This window comes from Lynx rufus, unplaced genomic scaffold (genome assembly GCF_022079265.1).
Source record: "Lynx rufus isolate CCGP_SWC_20201006 ecotype Redwood Valley unplaced genomic scaffold, mLynRuf1.p SCAF_9, whole genome shotgun sequence".
Lineage (NCBI taxonomy): Eukaryota > Metazoa > Chordata > Mammalia > Carnivora > Felidae > Lynx > Lynx rufus.
The window spans coordinates 107,219,099-107,243,354 of NW_025814897.1; the positions used below are offsets into that span (position 1 = coordinate 107,219,099).

At 42.7% G+C, this 24,256-nt stretch overlaps 1 protein-coding gene across 1 annotated transcript in view; it reads left to right on the forward strand.

Moving 5' to 3' along the window:
• The window catches only part of LOC124504593 (solute carrier family 22 member 9-like), a 30,399-nt gene extending 10,787 nt beyond the window's left edge, over positions 1-19,612 (forward strand). Inside the window, exons 3-10 of the mRNA XM_047070031.1 lie at positions 3,867-4,021; positions 4,131-4,299; positions 5,051-5,174; positions 14,561-14,676; positions 15,494-15,708; positions 17,556-17,664; positions 18,355-18,558; positions 19,552-19,612. Coding sequence (XP_046925987.1) covers positions 3,867-4,021; positions 4,131-4,299; positions 5,051-5,174; positions 14,561-14,676; positions 15,494-15,708; positions 17,556-17,664; positions 18,355-18,558; positions 19,552-19,612 — 1,153 coding nt within the window. The remainder of the gene's footprint in view (positions 1-3,866; positions 4,022-4,130; positions 4,300-5,050; positions 5,175-14,560; positions 14,677-15,493; positions 15,709-17,555; positions 17,665-18,354; positions 18,559-19,551) is intronic.
• Positions 19,613-24,256: the final 4,644 nt, after the last annotated feature.

Below are 24,256 nucleotides of genomic sequence, written 5' to 3' on the forward strand. Positions count from 1 at the left end.
CTTCCTCTGATGCTGGTGGGCGGAGTCATGGTGAACATATAGCCAAATTACACAATTAAACACAAAATTAAACACAAATTACACAATTAAACACAAAACCAAAAGGCAACCGATGGAATGGGAAAAGATATTTGCAAATGACATATCAGACAAAGAGCTAGTATCCAAAATCTGTAAAGAACTCACCAAACTCCTCACCTGAAAAACAAATAATCCAGTGAAGAAATGGGCAGAAAACATGAATAGACACTTCTCTAAAGAAGACATCCAGATGGCCAACAGGCACATGAAAAGATGCTCAATATCACTCCTCATCAGGGAAATATAAATCAAAACCACACTGAGATATCACCTCACACCGGTCAGAGTGGCTAAAATGAACAAGTCAGGAGACCAAAGATGCTGGAGAGGATGTGGAGAAATGGGAACCCTCTTGCACTGTTGGTGGGAATGCAAACTGGTGCAGCCACTCTGGAAAACAGTGTGGAGGTTCCTCAAAAAATTAAAAATAGATCTACCCTATGACCCAGCAATAGCACTGCTAGGAATTTACCCAAGGGATACAGGAGTGCTGATGCATAGGGGCACTTGTAGCCCAATGTTTATAGCAGCACTTTCAACAATAGCCAACTTATGGAAAGAGCCTAAATGTCCATCAACTGGTGAATGGACAAAGAAGTTGTGGTTTATACACACAATGGAATACTACTTGGCAATGAGAAAGAATGAAATATGGCCTTTTGTAGCAACATGGATGGAACTGGAGAAAGTTATGCTAAGTGAAATAAGTCACACAGAGAAAGACAGATACCATATGTTTTCACTCTTATGTGGATCCTGAGAAACTTAACAGAAGACCAGGGGGAAGAGGTAGGGGGAAAAAAGTTACAGAGAGGGAGGGAGGCAAACCATAAGAGGCTCTTAAAAACTGAGAATAGACTGAGGGTTGATGGGGGGTGGGAGGGAGGGGAAAGTGGGTGATGGGCGTTGAGGAGGGCACCTGTTGGGATGAGCACTAGGTGTTGTATGGAAACCAATCCGACAATAAATTTCATTCAAAAAAATAAGCAAAAAAATAATTAATGAGACAATAGCTTTATATTTTACACAGCACAAATCTCTCTACTTTTGAATATCAACCATCGATGGCTGAATGATCGTACTGCTCATTTCGTGAGACGGTGTCCTCATTAGTCTAGCCATGAATTCCTTTCATGGGTGTATGTATCTGTTTCATTTTTTCCTTATGCCCCAGCCCCGTTTCCTTCTTCCCAATATAGGGTTCATGATAATGCATTAACTCTATGTCTTTACATTCATATGGGTTTTTACAAAATAAATGACATTGTTTGGTTTACATATATTTTAATTCACATATTTATGTAAATGTGTGATTATCTCTTTCTTTTTCTTTTGTGCAAACACCGCTATGGTTTTGAGGGACATACACATTTCTACAGATACTTCTAGTTCATTCTTCTGGTTGCTGCATGGTGCTCCACAGTGGAGATCCATCATGATGCTCTAATCCATTTTTTGGTGATGGACAACCAGATTATTGCCAAATGCCTGCCACTTTAAATGCGCTACATTTAATAAGTTTTATATGTGACTTTTCCCTGTGAGAATGCACATGATCTATCTTTTAAAAAAATTTTTTTTAATTATTTTTTTATTTTAAAGAGACAGAGAAAGCCCAGGCAGGGGAGAGGGGCAGAAGAAGAGAGAGAATCTTAAGCAGGCTGCATGCTCAGTGAGGAACCCATCATGGGGCTCGATCCCACGATCCTGGGGTCATGACAGGAGCCAAAATCAACAGTTGGACACCCAACTGACTGAGCCATTCAGGTGCTCCTACATGATATAATCTTTATTTTATTATTTTAAATTAATTTATTTAAATTCAAGTTAGTTAAAATACAGTGTCATATTGGTTTCAGTAGAACCCAGGGATTCATCGCTTACATACAACACCCAGTGCGCATCCCAACAAGTGCCCTCTTTAATGCCCATCACCCATTTAGCCCATCCCCCCACCGTCCTCCCCTCCAGCAACCCCCAATTTGTTCTCTGTATTTAAGAGTCTCTTATGGTTTGTCTCCATCTCTGTTTTTATCTCATTTTTCCTTCCCTTCTCCTATGTTCGTTCATCTGTTGTGTTTCTTAAATTCCACGTATGAGTGAAATCATGTATTTGTCATTCTCTTTAATACGGCTGCTTTTTGTTTTGATGGACCAGACTTTCCAATGATTGTCATGACATCATTTCATTAATTATAGCATTTATTTACATAGATTTTATTCCATTTTAAATGGAGAGACAAATGCATGTGATATAAGTACTCAGAATATAAAAGATTTAACAATGCATCATAATTTAAATATTCTGCAAGGGTAGAAGGATTTCAGAGCCCTTGTCTGATCCCCTTGTTTGTCTGTTTATAAGTATTACTGGTCATACAGAACCAAAACAGACATCTTATCCAAGTTGTCTAGAAAAAGGCCCTTTCTCCCAGAAAACTGTGAAGCACAGAATTCTCTTTCCTTTTTAAAAATACCTGCTCCTTCTCTGTTTCTTGATGTTCATCTTGCCCAATCCTTTCCTTTGAGAACTTGCTCTAAGTTCTGTGTCTGGGTTGTGGCTCCCATCCATCTTATTTTAGGGAAAAAATGTTCAAGACCCAGACTTGGCAGAGAGAGGCTCTTAGGCAACCCATCAGCCATTTTGATGTATTGTTCCATGGATGTTCCTTTTACATAATTTAGCCATGACCTGCATGGTCCCGGAGTCCCAGGCACAGATTTAGATCCTGTCTTAGTCAGCTTAGGCTACCACAACAAAATACCATAGACTAGGAGGCATAAACATCAGAAATTTATTTTCTCAAGTTTCAGAGACTGAGAACCCAAGATTTAGGTGCAGAGAGATTTGGTTCCTGGTGAGAGCTCCCTTCCTGGCTTAAAGACAGCTGTCTTCTTTTTTTTTTTTTTTTTTTTTTTAATTTTTTTTTTTTTCCAACGTTTATTTATTTTTGGGACAGAGAGAGACAGAGCATGAACGGGGGAGGGGCAGAGAGAGAGGGAGACACAGAATCGGAAACAGGCTCCAGGCTCCGAGCCATCAGCCCAGAGCCTGACGCGGGGCTCGAACTCACGGACCGCGAGATCGTGACCTGGCTGAAGTCGGACGCTTAACCGACGGCGCCACCCAGGCGCCCCAAGACAGCTGTCTTCTTGCCACAGCCTCAAATGGCAGAAAGAGAAGGAGAGCAATCTTTCTGATACCTCTTCTTATAAGGGCACTAATCCCATCCTGAGGACCCTAATCTCATGATCTCATCTAAACCTGATTACCTCCCCCAAAGCCCATCTCCAAATACCATTTCACTGGGGATTAGAGCTTCAATATATGATTTTGGAGAGGGGGACACAACTCGGTCCATTTTTTTAAATTTATTTATTTTGAGAGAGAGGGAAAGAGCGCATGAACAGGGGAGGGGCAGAAAGAGAGAGAGAGAGAAAGAGAATCCCAGGCAGGCCCCCTGCTGTCAGCACAGAGCCCGATGTGGGGCTCGGTCTCACAAACCACGTGATCGTGACCCGAGCCAAAACCAAGAGTTGGACGCTTAAGACTGGGGAAGAAGCTTGGTTATACTCAGGATCCATTTACAAACAGGAAGGTTGCTTCCGGGAAGAAGGATCTATTTATAAACAGGAAGGCTGATGATCTGTTGATTCTTTTCAAGTCTCAAGGACAAAGTTTCACTTATTAAAACACCCCCTAAACTTCAAAGCGTGCCTTCTTTTTGTTAATTTTTCCATCAGGTTGTTATACTTCCTGTAGCTAACCTGTTCCCACTCCTCAGGTTTGGGAGGAAGTTAATTCTCAGGTGGTGTTTCCTCCAGCTCGCCGTTACTGACACCTGTGCAGCCTTCGCACCCACCTTCTTCATTTATTGCACCCTACGATTCTTGGCTGGCTTTTCTACCATGACCGTCCTGACAAACTCTGTGATGCTCAGTAAGTAAAAACTTTGGGTATTGACATTCTCCAAGACTTAACTTTGACTTTGAGATCCCAACTTTGAAGTCAAAATCCTGCTTGTTTGTTTGTTGTTGTCGTTGTTCAGTTGTAGAATGGACAGTGCCCCAATTCCAAGCCACGGGAATAGCAATGACCATCTGTGGTGCTTGCATGGGACAGATGATCCTGGGAGGACTGGCTTTTGCCATTCGAGACTGGCATACCCTTCAGCTGGTGTCTTCTGTACCATTATTTGTCCTTTTTCTTTTCTCAAGGTATAAGCTTTCTTCTTCCCTTTGTCTTAGAGGGTACTGGATGCAAGATACATGGAATGATGACATAAGAATTCTGTTTGATCCTTAGTTAACACTTGAGCACACGCTCTCCTAATAAGCGTCCAGTGTACAGGTCAAGAAGCTGAACACGTACGGTTGTCAGATAATATCAAGGACACTCCGTTAAATTTGAAATTCAGATAGATAATACATTTGTGTGTGTGTGTAACCTTCCAAATACTGCAGGAAGCATAGCTACGCTAAAAATTATCCACTGTTTATATGAAATTTCTGTTTATTTGAGATTTCTGTGCTTTTATTTACTAACCTGATAAAATACAGGGCATCTCATTAAAGTAAAATTTCAAGTCAACAAATACTTTTCAGTGTGAGTGTGTCCAAAATATTGCATGGGACATAGTGATACTCAAGAGTTACTCATAGTCACTGTTTATCTAAGTTCGGATTTAACAAGGTACGTTGTTTTGATTTGCCAAACCTGGTAACATCCCCCTGAATAAGATGGGGGGGCAATATGACACCTACTCAATGTTGCCATTAGTGAAAGTGTACTGCGTGGAGAGGTTATCCTTACAGTTTCCTAGTTACAGAATCAGCTGCTTTTCTATTGGCTGGCACAACAAAACAAGAGGTAGGTATCAGATGGGAGGGTAGAGGCGTTTCAGGCCAAAGAATGTGTGAAAAATGGGCACATGAGAATTGACTGCACCTGTCTGTCTTCTTTGATCAGGTGGCTGATGGAGTCTGCTCGGTGGCTGATTATGACCAACAAACCCGAGGAGGCCTTAAAGGCACTTAGAAAAGCTGCACTCTGGAACGGAAGGAAGAATGTTGGAGACACCCTAACCATAGAGGTGAATAGGAAAGAGAGTTAGTTATGGGATGTAGGGGAGACACAACCTGACATATGCACTAGGTGGTGTCCATGAGGTGAAAAAAGGGCGGGAACACAAGTCTGGTTTGGGGTCTTCTCTCCTCATTGTCCTGGTTCTCAATGGCTGTCAACATTGTTGGAGTTAATATAAAGAGAGAGTATCCTGTTGCTGAGAACGAGACATGTATATTTTACTCAACAGGACCAGATAGCTCTTAGTGTTTATGGTTGTAAAGATTGTGTATTTGTCTCTATGTTAGAGAAAAAGTAACAAAGACTAATCCATTTCTTTCCACTAATATTCTGACGGCCTTTGTTCAAGATAGTAAGATCAGTAGAAGGGAGGCTTAGGGACCATGCAGAATAGAGCATAAGGAGGATCACTTATTTGTTAATTAGGTCATACACTCTTTCATTAATGGTGTATGACTGAGTGCCTCCCTGGGCCACTTCTGTTCTCTCCAGGAAATATGGCATTGGCCACAACAATCCAAATCTCTGCTTTTTTGGAGTTTACATTCGACTTATTACAAGTTCCAAGAGCATGACTCAGTGGAAATGCCTCAGAGAAGCCTTTTTTTTTTTTTTTCACCCTGGGCTTGGAAGGCAGATATTGATGTGGGTCATAAAGTAAACCGTTCATCATGTCACGAACGTATAAATTATTTATCAAAATATCATAATGTGCTAGGCGCAGTGCTGGATCTTGACCAGCAGTGTGGTTCAGGGGGCGCCTGGGTGGCGCAGTCGGTTAAGCGTCCGACTTCAGCCAGGTCACGATCTCGCGGTCCGTGGGTTCGAGCCCCGCGTCGGGCTCTGGGCTGATGGCTCAGAGCCTGGAGCCTGTTTCCGATTCTGTGTCTCCCTCTCTCTCTGCCCCTCCCCCGTTCATGCTCTGTCTCTCTCTGTCCCAAAAATAAAAATAAACGTTGAAAAAAAAAATTAAAAAAATAAAATTCTCTCTTTATCTTTAATCTTTGGCATTTTAATTGTCATGTGTTGTGAAGTGGAACTCCTTCGGTTCATCTTTTTTGGGGGCTCTCTGTGCTTCCTAAATTTAGGTGTGTTTTTCTCTGCCCGGGATAGGCAATTTTTCATCTATTGTTTCTCCAAATAAGTTTTCTACCCCTTTCTCTTTCTCTCTTCTTCTAGGATCTCTATAATGTGAATGTTTGTTCCCTTGATGTTATCTAAGAGCTCCCATAACCGATCCTCATTTTTTAAAATGCTTTTTTATTTTTGCTCTTCAGCTTGAGTGTTTTCCATTACCCTGTCTTCCAGATCACTGATATGTTCTTCTGCATCCTCTATACTGCTGTTGATTCCCTCTAGTGTCTTTTTCCATTTCAGTTATTGTATTTTTTTTTCTCTGATTGGTTCTTTCTTATATTTTCTGTCTCCTCGTTGAAGTTCTTAGTGAGTTCATCCACTCTTCTTTTCAGTCTGATGAGCATTCTTATGACCACTACTTTGAACTCATCAGATAGATTGCTTATGTCCTTTCCTTTAGTTCTTTGTCTGAGGTTTTGTCTTGGCCTTTCATTTGGAGCATGTTTCCCTGTCTTCTAACTTTGCTTGACTTTTTGTGTTTGTTTTTATGAATGAGCTGGAACAGCCATTTCTCTGAAACTTGAAAGAATCATCTTGTGTATGGTTAGCCCCTGTGTAGACTCTGTGTACCTGGTGCCTTTTGCTGGCTGGCTGGCTGGAGCTGTGGCTGGGGATCCTGGGGCACTCCGTGCTAGGGCTGTCCTGGTGGGATGCCTGGAGCTGAAGTGGGCATGGGCCAGGGTGGTCCCACCTTGGTCCTTGGAAGGACAGCTGAAATTGAAGTGAGTGCAAGCTAGGGTATGCTGGGGCACTCTGTACAGGGGACACCGCAGCAGGTGGTTGGAGCTGAGGTGGGTGCAGTCCAGGGAGGGTCCAAGGGTACTCCACACAGGAAGCACCCTTGAAAGTCATCTGGAGCCAAAGTGGTGCAGGCCTGGAGTGTTCCAAGGTGCTTTACACCTGTGTCATGTAGGAGAGACAGCCCGAGCTGTAGTGAGCATTGGCCAGGGGTGTCCTGGTGTGCACCACACTGGGGCCACCTTGGTGGGATCACTGGAGCTGGTATGGGCTAGGGGCCCAGGGCTCACTGAGGCAGTAAGCTGGCTTAGGCGCCTGGACCCTGCTCCCATCTATGCTATCAAGGTGGAGGGGAAATGTAAACCCTGGCGTTCACCAGCACCTCTGACCTGGAGAGTGTTCTAACAGCAACCCTGCCATTTGGCAGAGATGTAGGGCTTAATCTTTTATTTTTAATAAACATAATCTTAATCTTTTATACTTTATTTTAGGTGCTCTTTTCAACTTTGGCCTTTTTTTTCCCCCTGAGCCCTAGGGCAGACAAGTCTGTTCATAGTCCTTCAGCACTATCCCTCCTCGCTCCAGTTTGCAGTGTGACCGAGATGGGGGTTCCCTTAGCTACCGTGTCTCCATCTGTCTTTCCATTCTCTGTGTGGTCTTTCTGTCATTTGTTGTGCAGAAGCTGTTCAGTCAACCCTCAGTTCTTCTTCAGGATCAATTTCTCTAAAAATAGGTATAGATGAGTGTGCCCTGTGGAGGAAAGTGAGTTCAGGGTCTTCCTATGTTGCCACCTTGGACTGGAACTCAGGATTGTTTTCTTCCTTCTCCCCCTCCCCTCCTTCTTCTTTTAAAAACATTTATTTGAGGGCTACCTGGGTGGCTTGGTCGGTTAAGCAACCGGCTTCAGCTGGGGTCATGATCTTGCGGCTGGTGGGTTCACGCCCCACATCAGACTCTCTGCTGTCAGTGCAGAGCCTGCTTCGGATCCTCTGTCCCTCTCTCTCTCTCTCTGCCTCCCACTCTCTCTCTCTCAAAGATAAACAAACACATACATACATACATACACAAACGTTAAAATTTTTTTTAAAAAGTTGACACTTCATCATGCAAAGGATTTGATGCAATTTACAACATTCACATATGTGAACCATTTGTGAGGGAAATAGAAATCAAAATTTAAAAAAAAAACCATTAAGACTGTAGAAAGAATAACACTAACACATAGACAAAAAAATATGTATATTCTCTAATATATTCTGAATGTGTCCAACCATTTCTCAACTCCATTTTTATCACTGCACTCCAAATCCTTCTTCCCTCTGGCTAGCTTCTCTCCCACCTCCATTGTTGCCCCATTCTCATCCATTGTTTAGAAAGAAGCCATAGGATCCTTCAGAAATGTAAGCCTGATCCTGTTAACCACCTCGCTCCTGCTTAACGGCCTCTACAGACTCCCTCTTGCATTTAGGATTAAAGTCATGTCCTTAAATATGGCCCACTAAGCTTTTTGTGGTCTGGTGCTGACAACCTCCAGTGGCCGTTGTTGATTTTGAGCTGCCCAGTATCCATTTGTACTTCCAAATTGCAACCTGGTTTTCTTTTAGGGAATCATCTCTTTCCCGTTGGACACTGTCTGGTGGAACCGTCAGTCAGGTGCCATGTTTTTTTCTAGGCATGGGGCAAGAATTTTTTTTTTTTTTTTGCAAGCATGTCTTAAGGGCAAGGCCAATTGATGGTCCAAGAATGTGAACGTTGGTGAAAGTTGACATCCAAGGGGCAAGCACCCAGACCTGGCCATTCTTACTACAAGACTCTTCCTGGACTTCCTGCTCCCTAGCACTTTGTAGATTCCCAAATCCTACCTATTTGGAAGCCTTTCCATCAATTCAGGATTGTTTTCTCTATTTCTGTAAGGAATGCCATTAAGATTTTGATAGGCATTGTAATAAATCTGTAGGTTACTTTGGGTACAATGGGTGTTTTTTTTTTTCAGTTTACTTATTTATTTTGAGAGAGAAACAGTGTGAATGGGAGACGGACAGAGAGACAGGGAGACAGAGAATCATAGGCAGGTGCCATACTGCCAGCACAGAGCCCAATACAGGGCTTGAACTTATGAAACTGCGAGATCATGACCTGAGAGATCATGACCTGAGCCATAACCAAGAGTCAGATGCTTACCTGACTGACCCAGCCAAGCACCCCTGGGTGTTTTAATAATATGAACTTTTTCGGGGCGCCTGGGTGGCGCAGTCGGTTAAGCGTCCGACTTCAGCCAGGTCACGATCTCGCGGTCCGTGAGTTTGAGCCCCGCGTCGGGCTCTGGGCTGATGGCTCAGAGCCTGGAGCCTGTTTCCGATTCTGTGTCTCCCTCTCTCTCTGCCCCTCCCCCGTTCATGCTCTGTCTCTCTCTGTCCCAAAAATAAATAAACGTTGAAAAAAAAAATTTTTTTTAAAAAAATAATATGAACTTTTTCAATCCATGGACATGGGATGTATTCCTTTTTTTCCTATGTCTGCTTTAATTTCTTTCTTCAGTGCTTATAATTTTCAGTATACAAGTCTTTTGTTCCCTGGCTAAATTTATTCCTAAGGACTTTGGTTTTTTTAATGTTTTATTTATTTTTGAGAGAGAGAGAGCGAGACAGAGTGCACGAGTGGGGGAGGGACAGAGAGAGAGGGAGACACAGAATCCAAAGCAAACTCCAGGCTCTGAGCTGTCAGCACAGAACCGGATGCGAGGCTTGAACTCACGAGTCATGAGATCATGACCTGAGCCGAAATCGAACACTTAACCTAGTGAGCCACCCAGGCACCCCAGGACTTTATTATTTTTGAAGCTATTGTAAACAGATGTTTTCTTAATTTCATTTTCAGATAGTTTGTTGCTCATGTATAGAAATGCAACTGGTTTTTATATTTTGATTTTGTATCCTGAAACTTTACTGAATTCATTTATTAGTTCTAACAGTATTTTGGAGGTGTCTTTAGGGTTTTCTACATATAAGACGATGTCATCCACCAGTGGAGATAATTACTTCTTCCCTTCTGATTTGGGCGCCTCATGTTTCTTTTTCTTACCTAATTGCTCTGGCTAGGACCTCCCAACCCTATGTTGATTTAAAGCGGCATTCTTGTCTAGGAAAAGCTTTCAGTTTTTCACCATTGAGTATAATATGAGCTGTGGGCTTCTCATAGATGGCCTTTAAGGTAAGTTCCTTCAATACCTTGTTTCTTGAGAGTTTTTTTTTTTTAATTTTTTTTATCGTGGATGTGTGTTGAATTTTGTCAAATGCTTTTTTACATGTATTGGGGTGACCCTATGATTTTTTTTTAATGTTTATTTATTTTTGAGAGAGAGACAGAGGATCTGAAGCAGTCTCTGTGCTGACAGCAGAGAGCCCGATGCAGAGCCCAAACCCACGATTTATAATATCATGACCTGAGCTGAAGTCAGATGCTTAACTGACTGAGCCACCATGGCGTCCCGAAATGATCATGTGATTTTTAACCTTCATTCTGCTAATGTGGTGTATCACATTTTTAAAATTTGCTTATGTTGAATTATCCTTGCATCCCAGGAGTAAATTCCACGGCGTCATGGTATGCAGTGTGCTGTTGAAGTTGGTTTACTAATATGTTGCTGATAATTTTTTTTTACCTTTGTTCATCAGGGATATTGGCCTGTAGTTTTCTTTTCTTCTGGTGTCTTTGTCTGACTTTGGTATCAGAGTCATACTGCCCTCATGAAACAAATTTGTTAGTGTTTCCTCTTATTCTATTTTTGGAAAAGTTTGAGAGGGATCGGTGTTGATAATTTACATGTTTGTTAGAATTCACCTGTGAAGCTATCTGGTGTTAGGCTTTTATTTCTAGGATACTTTTTATTACTGTTTCAATCTCCTTATTAGTTATTGGTTTCTTCAGGTTTTCTATTCTTCTTGATTCCATTTTGGTAGCTTGTACACTTCCAGGAATTTATCCATTTCTTCTAGGTCATCCACGTTTTGGCATGTAATTTTTTATTATAGTCCCTTATGATCTTTTTTTAATTTCTGTGGCATCAGTTGTGATGTCTCCTCTTTCATTTCTGATTTTATTTGTTTGAGTCTTCTCTCTTTTTTTATGGTTAGTCTAGCTAAAAGTGTGTCAATTTTGTTCATCTTTTTTTTTTAAAAGAATCAACTCTCTTATCGATATTTTTGTTTTGTTTTTTTCCCCCCCCTAATTCGTGTTTGTGCATTTGAAGAAGGAGTCACCTCCTCCAGTCTTTACAGTCTGGCTTTGGCAGGAAACATAAACCCTCCACCAGTCACCATGGGTGGGATTCTGGGGAGACCAGTGAGCAGGGTTCATCAGCGAGCCTGCTGTCTGGGTCCATGGGTGTGTGGACCATTTGCCAGAATCTGCAGGTGGGTCCACTGCTAGTTCATGAATAGATAGGTAAGGTTATGGGCTTGATAAAGCCTCTTTGAAATAAAGCAAGGGTGGTATGTGAATACCGAAGAGGGAGACATAACCTGGATCACAGATGTGTAGGAACTTAATGTTACTTGAGGGTAGTTACATTTGAAATGCGTCTTACAGGTTAAGGTAGAACTAGCCAGGTTTAAACCAGGCAGGGATAGGGGCACCTGGGTGGCTCAGTCGGTTAAGCAGCCGACTTCAGCTCAGGTCATGATCTCTCGCAGTCTGTGAGTTCAAAACCCTGCATCAGGCTCTGTGCTGACTGCTCGGAGCCTGGAGCCTGCTTCGGATTCTGTGTCTCCCTCACTCTCTGCCCCTCCCTCCCTCTCTCTCAAAAATAAATAAATATTATAAAAAATTTTGCAATTTAGAGGAGTCCAGATGACTGCAGAGGGGCCGAGCCAGAGGTGTGCTGGTAAATGTTTAGCACCTAACATTATAGGAGGAATAAAAAATCCATAGATCTCAAATTTCTGGTGATTGTCAACTTCTATAGTAGGAACACCACCACCACTGTCAGTCAAAGCCACGAGCATCATGGCAACTGCTTCACAAACTATCTAAAAATTTAGCAAGGGGCTTTTGTGAATTTGTACCCACTGATTCCAGGACACCAATGGGCAAGACTTCAGACAGGAGGCTACTGCATGCTTTCCACCCCAGCGTGGTGTTATGATTGGCACAGTTTTTTTTATTTACTAGCAAAGGAAAATCAGAGAAACAGATGCGTTTAAAAAACAAAGATCCAGCGGGCTCTCCGTTTGAATAGAGGCTTCCTCTTCCTTGAATAAGAATTTTTTACCAGGTAGGAGTAGCTCCTTTAGTGCCCACAAATGACTTCGCATTGCCTCCCTCAAGTCTTCTGGAAACATCTCTGCTTTTCTCACTAAAAATGAATGGCCTTGGTGAGGTAACGTCAGTGTCTCCCAAACTTTTACTCCGATATCGGCTGTGATTTGAGGCCAGCCTTACAGGTACAACAGGCCTCATCTGGCCCAAGTTTAAGGTGTCCTTGGAGCCCATTCCTAGAATGCCCCTGTGATAGTGGTCGGTGGTCCTGGGTTTCTGAGTGTTAGATGCAGGAAGGAGATGCTATCATGACTCTTCTCTTCCAAGAGGGTAAGTCCAGCATTTTGCTGCTTGAGCGAGCTCTGCAACTCGAAGACATTCTTGATCTGGTTGGTTCTTCATTTGATGGGGAGGGAGGGGGGGTATTTCTCCCAAGTCCCTTCCTCATGGAATTCTTCCAGTGGACTTCATGGTATTGCTTCATTTTTTTAAAGTTTATTTTGAGAGAGAGAGAGAGAATGAGCAAACAGGGAAGGGGCAGAGAGAGAGAATCCCAAGCAGGTTCCGAACTGTCAGTGCAAAGCCTGATGCCAGGCTTGAACTCACGAACCCATGAGATCATGACCTGAGCCAAAATCAAGGTTCGGTCACTCAACCGACGGAGCCACCCAGGTGCCCCAGTATTGTTTCGTGTGTAAAAGTGAGATGAGAATTAAGTTGATAGTATCTGAATATTTAAGAAATAATTAAGTACCCGAGGCGTGTTGGGTAGAATTCCATATGCATGTTTGCAACCTCACATATGGCTAGAAAATCCTCATGAGGGGCGCCTGGGTGGCTCAGTCAGTTGAGCGTCTGACTTCAGCTCAGGTCATGATCTCACGGTTTGTGGGTTCGAGCCCCGTGTTGGGCTCTGTGCTGACAGCACAGAGCCTGGAGCCTGTTCCGGATTCTGTGTCTCCCTCTCCCTCTGTGCCCCTCCCCTGCTCACACTCTGTCTCTGTCTCAAAAATAAATAAACATTTAAAAAAAATTTTTTAAAGAAAAGAAGGCCTCATGAAAAGGGTGCTATTATCTTTCTTCACCTATTTCTTCTTGTTCTTCTTATGCTTCTCATTCTTCTCGTTCTCCTCCTCCTCCTCCTTCATTTTCCTGATGACAGGGACATTGGGGTTTGGAAATATTTAATCACCTTGGGCACGGTATATACCCAGCATGTTGCAGGACCATTAAATAACTCCAAATTATCACCAGCTCAGGTATAAATTATTCTACACCAAGACCCCACCCTGGTTTCATCCTCAAGTTTAATTCTAGGCATCTCATTCATGGAGACACGATATTCCAGGATTTCCCTCAAAAAGACTTAAAAAAATTTTTTTTCAATGTTTATTGATTTTTGAGAGACAGAGACAGAGTGTGAGTGGGGGAGGGTCAAAGAGAGGAGACACAGAATCTGAAGCAGGCTCCAGGCCCTGAGCTGTCAGCGCAGAGCCTGACGTGGGGCTCGAACCCACAAACCATGAGATCGTGACCTGAGCTGAGGTTGGAACTCAACAGACTGAGCCACTCAGGGGCCACTCAAAAAGACTTGAAGAACCAGAATAAAGATTCTCAGGAAATGTCATTGTTCCTGAGATAAACAGTTTCTCTGCAAGGACAGCCGGGAATCCAGCTTAGCTCCCAAGTCTTTCGTGCCCATTTAGCATAAATAGAGCTTTGGACCTTAATCCAAGTGACTTGCATTTGATTCCCTTTCTGGTCTGAATATCTAACATACTCATCCATTTTCATGCCCTGCAGCCCACTCAGATCTAGTGTTTAAAAAGTCCTTGTTGTGGGGCGCCTGGGTGGCTCCCTCGGTTAAGCAACTGACTTCAGCTCAGGTCATGATCTCACGGTTCATGGGTTCAAGCACCACGTCGGGCTCTGTGCTGATGGCTCAGCGCCTGGAGCCTTCTTCAGATTCTGTGTCTCCCTCTCTCTCTGCCCCTCCCCCTCCTCGTGCTCTGTCTCTCTTGTGTCTCAAAAATAAATAAACGTTTAAAACAAATTTTTTTTTAAAAAAGTCCTTGTTGCTACATAATTATCCTAAAGCTCCTTTCACTCCTGAATTCACCTTTCACATGCAAGGACATCTTCGGTGTCTCTATCTCCTACTAAATATAATAGCAAATGGCCTAGCTTATCCTCCGTGACGGGCCTCCTGGTGCCCACATTTTGTGACAACTGAACAGTTTCTTGTTGCCATCGTTCTTAAAGGTTTTGAGATCCAGCATGCAAGAGGAGCTAGAGGCAGCACAGAAAAAAATTTCTCTGCGTGATATATTCCGCATGCCTACGCTGCGCAGAAGGATCTGTTTGATGTCCTTTGTGAGGTGGGTTTCACGTTGTGCATGAAGAATATTCAAATGGTGGAGACGTGAATCTATTCCTGTCAAAGGGTACAACCCGTTGCGGGGACAGATTTTGAGATAAAACATGAGGATGCTATAAAGATAGCTGCATTTTTAGGGGCACCTGTGTGGCCCAGTTGGTTAAGCATCTGATTCTTGGTTTCGGCCGGGGTCATGATCTCACAGTAGTGGGATCGAGCCCCATGTCGGGCTCTGCAATGACGATGTGGAGCCTGCTTGGGATTCTCCCTCCCTCTCTCTCTGCCCTTCCCCCTACTCTCTCTCTCTCTCTCTCTCTCAAATAAATAAACATTAAAAAAAAAGATAATTGCATCTTTTAGTTAAGGAAAGACTGACCCAGAGCTAATTGTACAATGAGTTTTATTTATTACATCACCTGCAAGGCTCATCAGCTGGAAACTGAGGCTGCGAACTTCAATCACAGTGAAGACTTTGGCCTGATGTCTCTTGTTCTTTTCGATGAATATTTACATATGCGTACATGCAACAATCGCCCAAATGAGGATACAGAAAAAGAAATCTAAAACCCTAGAAAACCTCATTATGTATTCTTAATAACGGTACCCTCACCCACCAAAAAAGGGTAACAATTATGACCTCCATCATCATGCAGCATTTTATGACAGTCTTTAAATCATTACCATGTAGAATATTCTATAAAACAGACCGTGCCTTTTTACCACCAACCACTGGCTGCCTGTCTGACAATATTTACGATTGTCATTTGTAGAATAAGGTCTAAACTTCATGACGTCTATCTTTTTCTTTGGTTCCACAGGTTTTCAGTCTACATGTCTTTTTATGGCCTGATTCTCCACATCCAGCACATTGGAAGCAATGTTTTCCTGTCCCAGGTTCTCTTTGGCCTAGTCAACATCGTATCCAGTTATATTGCGGTTTTGGCACTGAATCATATAGGCCGTCGAATATGCCAGATGATTTTCTTTTCCTTCCTTGGAATCTCCATTCTGATCACCACATTTCTGCCCAAAGGTGAGAAAAGAGCACAGGTTGAAGAAAGGAAATAGCTCAGGGACTCAGGGACTGTGCTCACACAAGGAAAGGGAGAATATGTTTCTAATGATCCCCTAAAACCAATCTGAGGATTTAGGACAGATTCTACCATTAACGTGGTGGCTGGGAAAGAGTCAAAGGTCAGTACACGTTGGCTCGGACATATGGCTATCCTCATCACATGTGAGAAGTATCTGGTAATTGGTGCCATTTCTTCCTAAAAGTTTCTCTAGGAGAGCAGTGGACCACTTGCCCTTTGGCTATGACCAATCACGCTTGTAATTCTAAATGATGGTATTGTGTCCATTATATATAATTGTGTCCCATATGAGGACACAATTTACCATCACTTCCTCTGCCTGGTTGCTTTCTGGTTACTACAGCTTCAGTGACAATTTACTCCCTGATGTCTAGTCTTGTATTAGGTCACCATCACTGCCATCCTGGTGTTGGGAACTTTTTGACTTCAAGGAAATCAAAGTATCTTGTCTTCAGGTGGAGAAGTATACCATAGGAATATGCAGTTAAGGAGTTAAAGCCTCTCTTAGAATCAATTTCGCTAAATGAAATGATCATATGTAATGAATAGGGGAACCCAGGTGGTCTCCACGCTTCAACTCCCAGCAAAGTTGTGCACTTTACAGGATCCCAAATGGACAGCTGTGCCCTGATCCTGGATGTCAGCAATGATACATGTTTGCTGCTGGACTACACAGCTTACTCCAATGTTATATGACGGTTTCATGAAATTTTTTAAAATTATCGAATACAAAACTGAACCCTGAAATTTTCTTCCAGAGGTCTCCAAAGTCCAACTATTTTTTCCCTAATACGGATCTTTATTCTTAAATCTTCAAATATTACTCTAGATCAGGATGCCTGGGTGGCTCAGTCGGTTAACTGTCCGACTTCGGCTCCGGTCATGATCTCACGGTTGGTGAGTTCGAGCCCCGCGTCGGGCTCTGTGCTGACAGCTCAGAGCCTGGTGCCTGCTTCGGATTCTGTGTCACCCTCTCTCTCTTCCCCTCCCCTGCTTATGCTCTGTCTCTCACTCTCACAAATAAATACACATTAAAAAAGATTTTAACACATAGCACTCTAGATCGAGTTCCACTCCAGCTTATCCATACCATAAAACTCCCGTTCTTATTTTTTTTTTAATGTTTATTTGTTTTTGAGAGAGAGACAGAAAGAGAGTGAGTGAGAGGGGGAGGGCAGTGGGAGAGGGAGACACAGAATCCAAAGGGGGTTCCAGGCTCTTGAGCTGTCTGTACAGAGCTTGACACGGGGCGCGAACCCACGAACCATGAGATCATGACCTGAGCCGAAGTCAGACGCTTAACCGACCGAGCCACCCAGGTGCCCTGAAACTCCTGTTCCTTTATTATTCTACTGCAGTACTAGCCCTACGTCAATATTGCGTACCCAGGGCTTAAACTTCTCAAGGATGTGGATAAGTTTCACATCCTTCAGTAATTATTCATATCACAGTCCTACTTTGTACATGCAAGGCAGAGGGAGACACTGGGCAGAATTAATGAAAGCAAACTCACGTTCCCCTCTCCACCTTTGGCAAATCTCTGCCATATAAGAGAGAGGTAATGAAAATAACTCAGGTTTTTTCATCTCTGTTGAAGTTGTAACATACAGATCGGTCACATTTCTCAGCTACTGGTCACTAGACATTCTCTGCCCTGTGTGCTTTCCCTGCGATGCGTCTAACACATGCGAATATTCTAATTGTGTCTTTTTCATTTATCACTTGGTGGATGGTGGTTCCTTTGGCTCTAATTTTCTTCCCGAGTCTCACTGGTCTTCCTCTCCAGAAATGCAGACCCTGCGTCTTTCTTTGTCATCCCTGGGAGTCGGAGTTTCTGCAGCAGCTGTTGTGAGTTCTTCTACCCATGGAAACGAACTAATCCCTACCATAATCAGGTACAAATCTCATGGAAGGTCCCGTAGGGGCAACACAGACCATTCCCGGCTAGTGAACATTTATAGCAGGAAGAAAACTGAGTCATTATCCAAAGCATCTCAGTTATTTTTTTTTAATTTTTTTTTCAACATTCATTTATTTTTGGGACAGAGAGAGACAGAGCATGAATGGGGGAGGGGCAGAGAGAGAGGGAGACACAGAATCGGAAACAGGCTCCAGGCTCTGAGCCATCAGCCCAGAGCCTGACGCGGGGCTCGAACCCACGGACCGCGAGATCGTGACCTGGCTGAAGTCGGACGCTTAACCGACCGCGCCACCCAGGCGCCCCTAAAGCATCAGTTATAATAGCATTGGCAGTAACAAAAATTGCAGCCGGAAATTATTAAAATCTGCTTTGGCAAGGCACCGTGTTAAGTTTTTTTAACATATCCCTCACCTAATCTATTGAACCACTAAATCCACTGAACTACGGCTAAGAGTAGTTTTTAAATAAGGAAAATCTGTCCTAATGGCACTTGAAAAAAGTTGCCAGCAAATGACAGAGCATATTTGAAATGTAAGAGTATATTGTCAACCTTCATGTATCTAAGCACTGTTGTGGTATCTCCCATAATCAAAGCAAAATAATAAACCGCAAACTACACGTGTGGATTTATACCAAATTATTTTTGTATTGTTTGCACCCCAAGGGCAACTGTCACGGGAATCCTGGGGATTGCTGCTTATGTTGGGGCAGCGCTGTCTCCCCTCTTAATGATCCTGAATGTGTATTCTCCCCACCTGCCCTGGATCATGTTTGGAATCTTCTCCATCCTCGCCAGTCTTATTGTCTCACTCCTTCCTGAAACCAGGAATCAACCTCTGCCTGACTCCATCCAGGATGTGGAAAAGGAGTGAGTAAACCCCCCGGCTGTCCCTGAGGGGAGCTGTGTGCTCTAGGTCTGTAGTGAGGAAGGCAAGCCATCATTCGGGGTCACTGTCCCCGGGGAAAGATTTATGAACATTTCTTTTTTAAGTAAGCCAAATGCCCAACGTGGGACTTGAACTCATGACCCCAAGATCGAGAGTTGCCTGCTCATACTGACTGAGCCAGCCAGCTGCCCCTCCCAGGGAAAGATTTAGACCTGGACTGTTCCATGTGGCCAGTGCCTCTGGTTTAGCTACAGCCTCATCATTCCTGCCACTCACCGCAGACTCCCCCATGGCTCCCTAGATCAGTAGGTTTAGTGGTTGCAGGGGCCAACATTAGGTGACCTTGTGTGACATACACACGCCTGAAGGCATTTCACAAGCATGCCCACATCCAAACACCAGACTCTCATCCCTCAGACCCTGGCAGCCCCCAGCCCGGGGAGTGCAGTCAGCTCCCCGGGGCTGCCGGTCCCTGTAGGCCTGTGGACTGTCCTGGCCACTGAAGAAATCTGAGCGAGATCAGGGAGAGGACCTGAGCCCCTCCCACAGATGACAGTACATCTCAGAGAAGTCCTGTTATGTGGTCTGTGACATTCAGACCATCTGGGTCCACTAGGAATGCACCTGTTAAGAAAAGAAGGAAAGTAGTAAACCTAGGTATTTTTAAGTGATCAAGAATTGGAGAGGATTTTAAAACTTTGCATACTGCCCTTGCCTTTTCCAAATCCCTTTGGCGTCCGGATCCCCTGTCGTCCAAAAGTGAGAATCGAAACTACCAAAGCTGCCCTCCCAGATCCTGCCCCGGAAACTTGGTCTTCAGAAAATTTATTCAAACCCTTGGGGCAGGGGTCACGGATTTTATCAAAACTGGTGGGTCAAGAATCAGCTTGCTCTGGAGAATGCAGGACATGTACGCTGACTTGAGGTCTTCTCACTTTTGTGCTTGTTTGTCGGTCTCATTGTGTTTTTACCAGGAGAAAAGCCTCAAGAAAAGTAAAGCAGGAAGATCCCTTCATGAAAGTGACACAGTTTTAAGGAATTCCAGGAAATAACTGCTACTCAAAGAGTAAGATAGGAGAAGGAAAATCAGGACCGTTCCCAGAAATTGGAAAAGTTTGTAAAATAAAAGAAAAAGATAGAATGGAATAACAGATCCCATTTACAATTGCAGGACTAAGTAACTATGGATAAAATATCTACAATCCATCAAAATAAGAAGTTTGAGAAAAGTCGTAATACTTTTGAAAAAAGATTTTATTATCCAAGTCTAGTTGACATACAACGTTATATTAATTTCAGGTACACCACATAGTGATACAATTCTGTATATTAAAAGTCATAATATTTTTAAAGGAATCATAGTAAAAAATATGTAAAATTGTAGACCTCCAGCATGTTTCTGGATAGAAAGATGGGATAGTATTAAAGACACTGATTCTTGATTCCAAAACCAGACAAAGACCCCACTAAAAAGGAGAACGACAGACCAAGATCCCTGATGAACATGGATGCAAAAATTCTCAACAAGATACTAGCCAGCCGGATCCAGTAATACATCAAAAGAATTATTCACCACGATTAGGTGGGATTTATACCTGGGATGCAGGGCTGGTTCAATATCCACAAGTGAATCAATGTGATACATCACATCAATAAAAGAAAGGACAAGAACCACGTGGTCCTCTCAATAGATGCAGGGAAAGCATTTGACAAAATACAGCATACTGTCTTGATGAAAACCCTCAAGAAAGTAGGGATAGAAGGATCATACCTCAAGATCATAAAAACCATATATGAGAGACCCACCACTAGTATTATCCTCAATGGGGAAAAACTGAGAGCTTTCTCCCTAAAGTCAGGAACATGACAGGGATGCCCTCTCTTGGCACTGTTATTCAACATAGTGTTGGAAGTCCTAGCCTCAGCAATCAGACAACACAAAGAAGTAAAAGGCATCCAAATCGGCCGGGAGGAAGTCAAACTTTCGTTCCTCGCGGATGACGTGATACTCTATGAAAAACCCAAAAAAATCCACCAAAGACTGCTAGAACTGATCCATGAATTCAGCAAAGTCGTAGGAAATAAAATCAATACCCAGAAATTGGTTGCATTCCTAGACACCAATAATGAAGCAACAGAAAGAGAAATCAAGGACTCAGTCTTTGACAAAGCAGGAAAGAATATCCCATGGAAAAAAGACAGTCTCTTCAGCCAGTGGTGTCGGGAAAACTGGACAGCGGCACGCAGAAGAATGAATCTGGACCCCTTTCCTACACCAGACACAAAAATAAACTCAAAATGGTTGAAAAACCTAAACATAAGACAGGAAACCATCAAAATCCTCGAGGAGAAAGCAGGCAAAAACCTCTTTGACCCTGGCCGCAGCAACTTCTTACTCAACGCGTCTCCGGAGGCAAGGGAAACAAAAGCAAAAATGAACTATTGGGAACCTCATCAAAATAAAAAGCTTCTGCACAGTGAAGGAAACATTCAGCAAAACTAAAAGGTAACCATCAGAATGGGAGAAGATATTTGCAAATGACATATCAGTTAAAGGGTTCGTATCCAAAGTCTACAAAGAACTTCTCAAACTCAACACCCAAAAAACATAATCCAGTGAAGAAATGGGCAAAAGACACGAATCGACACTTCTTCAAAGAAGACATCCAGATGGTTAACAGACACGTGAAAAAATACCCAACGTCACTCAACATCAGGGAAATACAAATCAAAAGCACAATGAGATACCACCTCACACCTGTCAGAATGGCTAACAGGAACAACTCAGGCAACAACAGATGTTGGCAAAGATGAGGAGAAAGAGAAACCCTTTTGCACTGCTGATGGGAATGCAAACTGGTGCGGCCATTCTGGAAAACAGTATGGAGCTTCCTCAGAAAATTAAAAATAGAACTAACCTACGACCCAGCAATTGTACTACTAGGTATTTATCCAAGGGATGCAGGTGTGCTGTTTCAAAGAGGCACACGCACCCCCATGTTTATAGCAGCACAATCGACAATAGCCAAAGTATGGAAAGAGCCCAAATGACCATCGACGGAAGAATGGATAAAGAAGATGTGGCATACACATACAATGGAGTATTACTGGGCGATCAAAAAGAATGAAATCTAGGGGCGCCTGGGTGGCGCAGTCGGTTGAGCGTCCGACTTCAGCCAGGTCACGATCTCGTGGTCCGTGAGTTTGAGCCCCGCGTCAGGCTCTGGGCTGATGGCTCAGAGCCTGGAGCCTGTTTCCGATTCTGTGTCTCCCTCTCTCTGCCCCTCCCCCGTTCATGCTCTGTCTCTTTCTGTCCCCCAAAAAATAAATAAACGTTGAAAAAAAAAAAAAAGAATGAAATCTCACCATTGGCAACAACGTGGATGGAACTAGAGGCTATTATGCTAAACCAAATTAGTCAGTCAGAGAAAGGCAAATATCATATGACTTCACTCATATGTGGAACTTAAGGTACAAAACAGATGGACATAAGGGAGGGAAGCAAATATAATATAAAAACAGGGAGGGGGACAGACCCTAAGAGACTCTTAAATATAGAGAACAAATGAGCACTGATGGAGGGGTTGTGGCTGGGGGGGTGGGCTAAATGGGCAAGAGGCATTGAGGAAGACACTTGGGACAAGCACTGGGTGTTATATGTAGGGGATGAATCACGGGATTCTACTCCTGAAATCATTATTGCACAACATGCTAACTAACTTGGAGGTAAATTAAAAAAAAAAAAAAAAAGACATTGCTTCTGCTTCAATTAATGGTAGAGTAGTTGATGGAGTAATTACCATGGAAAACTCCATTCTTTTGGAACAGCTCAGAAAAGAGTTCCAAGGGTAACTGCAAATTAATACTAAACAAGCTGATTCAGGAAAATGAGGCTCATAGAGGGAGGGTGGGGCAGGTTTGGGGGGCAGCGTTTGCCAGAATGAGATGCGAGTGTCTAAACACCAACAGCAGATGCATTTGCAAATCAAAAGAAGACCACGGGGTGCCTGGGTGGCTCAGCCCCTTACTCAGTTCAGGCCATGACCTCACAGTTCTTGAGTTTGAGGCCCCGCATTGGGCTCTTGTGGTGTCAGCACAGAACCTGCTTCAGATCCTCTGTCCCGCTCTCTCTCTGTCCCTCCTGCACTCGCTCTCTCTCTCAAAAATAAAAAATAAACTTTAAAAAGAAAAATGAAAAGAAGTCCAGAACGATATGGTAGCACGTATAATACTTAAAACCTGATGATTTGGGCATCGTAAATCACTAGTAGAAATCAATGATTACATAAGTGCCATTAACTCACTTTATAAATAAATGCTTAATAATTTCATTTTATTCTCTAAGCCAAAAAAATATATTCCATGCAATTAAAAAGATAAGTGGAGGGGGAGCCTGGGTGGCTCAGTCAGTTAAGCCTCTGACTTCAGCTCAGGTCATGATCTCACAGTTTGTGAGTTCGAGCCCCGCATTGGGCTCTGTGCTGACAGCTCGGAGCCTGGACCCTACCTCGGATCCTGTGTTTCCCTCTCTCGCTGCTCCTCCCCTGCTCACGCTCTGTCTCTCTCTCTCTCTCAAAAATAAATAAACATTAAAAAATTAAAAATAAAGATTTTAAATAAAAATTAAAAATAAAAATAATAATTTTTATTAAAAATAAATAAGTAAATAAATAAAGAGATAAGTGGAACAATTAAGCCATGTTATTCAGTACAAAACCTGCCTACGAGCTCTTGGGATTGAAAAAAATGTTCTGAATAGTCAAGCAAACGCCAGGAATGTAAGCAGAGGTAAATTGGACTGAAAACTCATTTAAAACCTCCATTGACAAGTCCTAGAGAAATAGGCAAAATTTAAAATAATATTCATAAAAGTGATAAAAGCTATTCACTTTTAGTGCTGTACTTTTATGAGATTTAAATTTTTTGTATTCTAAGTTTAAAAAGGATAATGCAACATTTAAAAATATTCTAACGTATCATCAAAAGTAAATTGCAAGAGAAATGAAAATTTTTCAAAATGACTATATATTAATATGTATATCTAAAAAATATGCATAAAAAATACATAATTTAGTATTAGGTAGTTAACAGCCAGGAGCATATACTTTTCAAAAGAAAAAAAAGTCTCCTAATCATAAAGCTATGAAAAAGTCTACAAAGCCACTGGAATTTAAAGACAGTCAAACTAAAGTAGCATCCTTTGGTCTTTCCAAAAGACCAAAGGTTTGTAAATAGAGATCTGCCAACCTATAAAATAACACATGCTATTGAACATTCAACACACAGGATGGTGTCATTATGAAGAGCTTTAAAAGTCTTTAATTGATTCAGTAATCATTTATGCAGCATATAACAGCTCCCCAGCAATATGCTGGGAACCCGGGATACAAAGAGGAAATGAGAAAAAGAAAAACGTAAAAGCCGATGTAGGGTTCTCAGTCCACGTGTGCACGTGCGACATCACGCTTTTATCTTCTACCCGCAACGAAATGGTACCGCGCTCAGTCCCTCCGGGCTGGTGGAAAAGCGCAAATCCGTTCGTTATTTTCCCAAATCCTCCACATCGGAGCCATCTAGCCTCCGTCTTTAGGCTTCCTAGACCCTCAACTCCACAAGCTCTTCTCTTACTAGCTGTCTTGCAAGGCCTCTAGGTATCCCGTGGGCCTCAGAACTTGAAAC